This window comes from Vicia villosa, linkage group LG1 (assembly GCF_029867415.1).
Source record: "Vicia villosa cultivar HV-30 ecotype Madison, WI linkage group LG1, Vvil1.0, whole genome shotgun sequence".
Classification (NCBI taxonomy): Eukaryota; Viridiplantae; Streptophyta; class Magnoliopsida; order Fabales; family Fabaceae; genus Vicia; species Vicia villosa.
Genome location: NC_081180.1, coordinates 157,324,164 through 157,329,505, shown reverse-complemented (window position 1 = coordinate 157,329,505; position 5,342 = coordinate 157,324,164). Strand labels below are relative to the sequence as shown.

At 32.9% G+C, this 5,342-nt stretch overlaps 2 protein-coding genes across 2 annotated transcripts; one reads left to right on the top strand and one right to left on the bottom strand.

Moving 5' to 3' along the window:
* The first annotated feature begins 644 nt into the window (after positions 1–644).
* LOC131658108 (S-protein homolog 74-like) lies at positions 645–1,118 on the top strand. Its single transcript, XM_058927444.1, has one exon. It carries the CDS (start codon positions 645–647, stop codon positions 1,116–1,118), a length of 474 nt encoding a protein of 157 aa, XP_058783427.1.
* A 148-nt stretch (positions 1,119–1,266) lies between these two features.
* Positions 1,267–4,969, bottom strand: LOC131644513 (monothiol glutaredoxin-S10). Its single transcript, XM_058915032.1, has 4 exons — positions 4,481–4,969; positions 4,328–4,402; positions 2,016–2,042; positions 1,267–1,548 (listed from the first exon to the last, which is right to left on the bottom strand). The coding sequence occupies exons 1-4, from the start codon at positions 4,857–4,859 to the stop codon at positions 1,472–1,474; spliced, it is 558 nt and encodes a 185-aa protein (XP_058771015.1). The 5' UTR covers positions 4,860–4,969; the 3' UTR covers positions 1,267–1,471.
* Positions 4,970–5,342: the final 373 nt, after the last annotated feature.

Sequence of the window (5,342 nt, the reverse complement as noted above, 5' to 3'; positions counted from 1 at the left end):
GAAAATCAAAATTAATTTTTTAATTTATAAAACTTGAGTTCCAAATAACTTCTATTATTTCAAAAAAAAAATTTAAAATATAAAGATATTTTTTTATCTAAAAAAATCAGCCAATATCATAAAAAAAATTTATAAAATAGAATTTTTTTTTTTTTTTTTATACTATGCTATAATAGGACGGAGGCGTTACGCTTATCATATTTGGTGGTGGTAGTAATAATTAGTAATTACTGTATAATGAAAAGGTAAAATGTGTTCTAAATAATTTGGAAATTGAAAAGTTTTGTAAGTTACTATAATATCAAAAGCCACTTTGTTAAAATTCTTGAAATCCTCCATCTTCTCTTTTTATAACCAAATTTTGCAGTTCTCGTCTTCCCTAGTTAGAAAATATTGCTGTCCTAGCATTTTTCTTGGAACTTACTATAAAGTACTAGTACTAGAGTTCACCACTGATTATGTAAAAATCCTTACACTTGGCCTTAAAGTGAAAACTTCCCAAATCTATTTAAAAATCAGCGTGCTGAATCATTAATGCCAAAATCCCAAGCAAAAAAATTTCCAATCTTTTGCATTTGCATGCAATAGCCAACACATTATATATAGTACTATAACACAAATCTTCCAAAGCAACAGCATTAAAAATGAAGATGAAGAAAAAGAATTCAAGCAGCTATCTTTTGGCACTAGTATTCTTCATTTTGGCTTTTACCTTTCCAACCCTTTTGTGTGCTTCAAGTTCTTATGCAACAAAAGATCATCTGTTCCCTGAATTCATAAAATGGCATGTATATGTTGTCAATTCCTTGAGCTACAACCAAAGTTTGTTCACACATTGCAAATCATCAGAAGACGATCTTGGCGTCAATAACCTATCTCCCGGTTCAAATATCACTTGGAGTTTTAGGACGGATTTCTTTCACTCGACAATGTTTTCGTGCTATGTGACTAAAGACGGCGCTTCTCTTAGTTTCAAGGCTTTCTGGTATGATGCTCGTCTTTTTGACAAGTGTGATTGGAAGAATTGTATTTGGGTTGCTAAAAATGATGGAGTTTATTTGAAAAATTTGAGTCGAAGACTTGATGAGTTGGTTTATATTTGGAATGCTGGAATGTGACGACGACGATGATGCTGGTATTTTTATTTTTATTTTGTTATTTTCAATAAATAGTTCCTTAGAGAGAATAGGTTTTAAGGATTGGTTATGTTTGTACTCAGAGAACTGCAAATCAATTATACAAACGATCAATCGAAGAATCATTACATAATGAACAAGAGAAATATAAACATAGATAGTTTTTCAGGTATAAAAGTTGCTCATTTTAGTTTATACAAATCCTCCAACTAGAGATTTATTAAAGTCTCACTGAACATCAATCTATACTGCTTTAGTTTTCAACCAACATGTGTTCCGCCAAATCGATAACTGGATCAGATTCCCTTTAGGATGAGAGCAATATTGTCAAGGTCTTAGCTCCCCTTATTTTTAGCAATAGCTTCAGATACCAGAGTTTCAAGATCTCCTTTCCTATACAGCTTAAGTGTATCTGCACAAATGAAATCAAAATGTTGGAAACAAAAGGAGAATACAAAGGAAATTTCACATCGTTAAGATTTTAATTTAACTGTGTAACGTTAGTCTTTTTGAAACTGCTAGAAATCCAAAGAGAAATGATATTAGTCACAGATTCACAAACGCCTCACTATAGTACATAAGTGATAATATGGTATAGTATTAAAGCAATTCCCCAAACACGTTTTCCAGGAAAAAGAGTATTTAAAAGGTTAACTGAAAATCATGAAAAAAATAGTCGTGATAATTAGCACTTCTCAAATCCAAATTCATACACAATTTACATTTGCGGGTATAACATTTTGAAGTAAATGCAGAAGAATGTATGAAAAATTAAACTAGTTCAGTCACTAAGGAAAAAAATGATGTTTTGAACAGCTGAGACATGACATCTCAGCTAAACAATCAAAATAATACAACAATAGCACAAGGAAAATATACCTGTACATCCACCAATGTGTTGGCCACCTGCAACGGAGAAAACGTTAGGGTCGGAAATCAACTTTTTCATTCGAAAGATAAAATTAAACACACAGTAAAAGACTTCTGTCGTTATATATTAGCAAAATTGTTCCTGCAGTCCCTTAGTTTTATTTCAGACGACGGTTCAATCTTTTTATCTTCTTTTTCTAATTTGATCCAAAAACCCAAAAAAATACTCAAAAAACCTAGAAATTTCAAATCTTCATCGAAGAAATCATGAGAAGAAAGAAGTTAGAGACTTGGTGGTGGAAGAGAGGGAAGAATAAAAATGACAAGAAGTTTAATGCATTGTGGAAGTGTGAGAGGGACAAAAAGAGAAAACAAAAGAATGAAATTTGAATTTCTTAAATTTTTTCATGAATAAATGGGTTTCCTCAAGACATATCCATGTTTTTTTAATGAAATTTCTAGGTTTTTGACTATTTTTATTGTAAAAAAGGATAAGAATTAGCATTTTAGAACATAAAGTATTGAATCGGGAGAAAATAAATAAATAACTGAATTGTTATCTGAAAGTAAGTTTAGGGACCTTGGGAGCAATTTTACCTTTTATAAGATGAGAATGTAATACAGTACACTTATTCATAATTCAAGATCACATAAAGAATTGAAATAGTATATCAGGGTTTGACTTGAGAACTTTCCGCACTTATGAATGGTGGGTGTGGCCTAATTTTAAGTTGGATATTGAGAGTGCCTACAATTGAATGTATTGGAGTTTCTAAGGTTATGTTCTTTACAGAAAGAACTTCGGAGTTAGGGCTCTCACAAACGAGGAATTCAACTTTCACAGAAACTTGAATGATAGAGCAGTTATCCATTCACAACTGCTTCTGCTGCTACATCTACTCAGTTTTTTTTGCTAATAGTGGTGATAGGAAGCATTTGAAATTCAGATTTTTCTGGTGTATTTTTTGTCTATTCTTCTCTACCCCACAAATATTCAAAACTCTCTCCTTCTCTACTGTTAGGAATAGTTTAGGAAAACGGCTTATGACATATCCATAAGTTGTTTTCAATTTGGCTATTTTATCTTTTTGTATAGGGATAATGTATACATTGATGACATTAAGAGTAAAAAGGCTCCTTTTGACCGGGAAAAGCTCTGAAGAGAGGGGAATTAAAACCGTGAGATTTCTATTAACATCTTAGTCAGCCCTTTTCATTGATCAAGTGATGAATTTATACAGCTTTTCTTATTCCTTCTCCTAAGAATGTGAATCATGCAGTCAGATGACCAAGCTACTGGAAATTGGAAATAACAAAAACAAACTATGGAATATTCCACACAATCTCATAACCAACTCTCCAACCTGACTCTCCAAGACCTCAGGGCTGGATGTCAGCTCACAAGTCATGCTAATTTAGACTTTCTGGTGTATTTTATTTTATTTTTTTTGTAAACCCTTCCCGAACTCCCCAAATATTCAAAAAAATCCTCCTTAACAAATCCATGGTTGTTTCATAAGAGTTTACGCGTTATTAGTTTTTCGCTTTACTTCCACCCCTTTCAACTCATAGCTTATATCCTTCTCTCTTCTTAGTTTCATAAACCACTCGACATTAAGCATATTCAACTTGCCTTCAACCCATAACTACTGGTCATTGTATGTCCCTATATATATTATACAATTTCACCTGTGCAATATAGTCACTCAAGCTGAACATACCCAGAAGTCTACAAGATTTTGCCATATCTAAGTTTTGACGACTTAATCAACATGATTGGAATATACAAGCTAGCAAGCCCATATTCTATCATCCTTGGGTTTAAATTAAAATTAACATTTCATGGATAAAGGAACAAATTACTACTATCACATTCTAAATTAAAGCTTCTCCTTTTCTCTTTTTTCTCAAAACAATCTAACAATGAATCACAGTCAATATATTTTAGAACCGATAACAATTGTGATAAGACCTCCACCTCACTCAAGATAAATTCAAAAAAGATACATTTTTCCAACAATTTACTTCGGGCCAGTCTGGATTGGCTTATTAAAATTTATCTATTGGTATAAACACTTGTGAGACTATTATGAGAGAGCTTACGGAAATAGCTAATGACATGCCCATGAGCTGTTTTTTTTTTTTTTGCTTATTACCATATGTTCTCCAGGATAGCTTATACGAAAAACAGTTAGAATTTACAGATAAGCACTTATGCTATAAGCGCTTAATGAAATTGTTTATCCTAGCAGGCCTATATGTAAGTGCTAATAAGCATTAAATAAAATTAGAGAGGATGGTGGTACTCAGTGATTGCTTACCAATAAATACATTTGGGACAGTGTATTGGCCAGTGAGTCTTTCCAGCAACTTCTGCAATTGTGGACCTTGTGGACCTAAAACGAAATACAAAATCAATTAAGATACGCACAAATGAATTTGCAATAAACAGTTAGGGTTTAAAGTTGAAATACCCATTTCATCCAATTCGAGGACCAGCGGCTGAACACCGAGCTTCTTGAACAGCGATTTCACCTCAGAGCAATAGGAGCACCAGGATTTGGAGTAAACGACAACGGGGTTTTGTGAAAGAGTGGTTTTGATGGTTTCTTCGAGGCGAGAGCCGAAGGAGGAAGAGGATGAAGAAGGAGAAGAAGAGGTGGCGCGAATGAGAGTGGGTGCGCGTCTTGTGGTTGAGGATGATGCATTGGTGATGGGTGAAGGGGTGGAAATGGGGGTGGAGAGAGTAAAGATTTTGGGGATGGATGATGAAGAAGATGAAGAAAGGGTGTGAGAAGGGTTGAAGTTGAAGCGAGGAAGAGTGAAAGTGTTGGCCATGGACGCCATACCCATTTGGTTTTGGTTCTGTGTTGATTGTATGAATTGAAGGAAGATTGTACAAATCAACTAAAGACAAACTAACTCAACTCAACCATTTCAATTTCAATTATCTACCAAGTTTCTTTATCAAAGACAAATATCCCCAGCTTATGATTTTTCCAATTATCAATTATTGTGATATTATATTAATTGATAAATGGTAATAAAAATTTATATAAATTCTAAAATTATTATTTTTTGAAAAACTTGGTATCTAACCTTAAAATGGACTAATTAAAGGCAGAACAAAAATATGTATGAACTAACCCATATTATATACAAAAAATATTTAAAGCATGAGCTTAAAGATTCCTCAAAAAAGATGATATAATATTTAAAGAATTTTTTGGAAGTAGTTTAAAAATTCCTCAAAGGAAGATGATATAGTATTTAAAGAATTTTTCGGATGTAGTTGTTTGAGTAAAACATTCTTTGGAAGGTATCTCACAAGAGAGG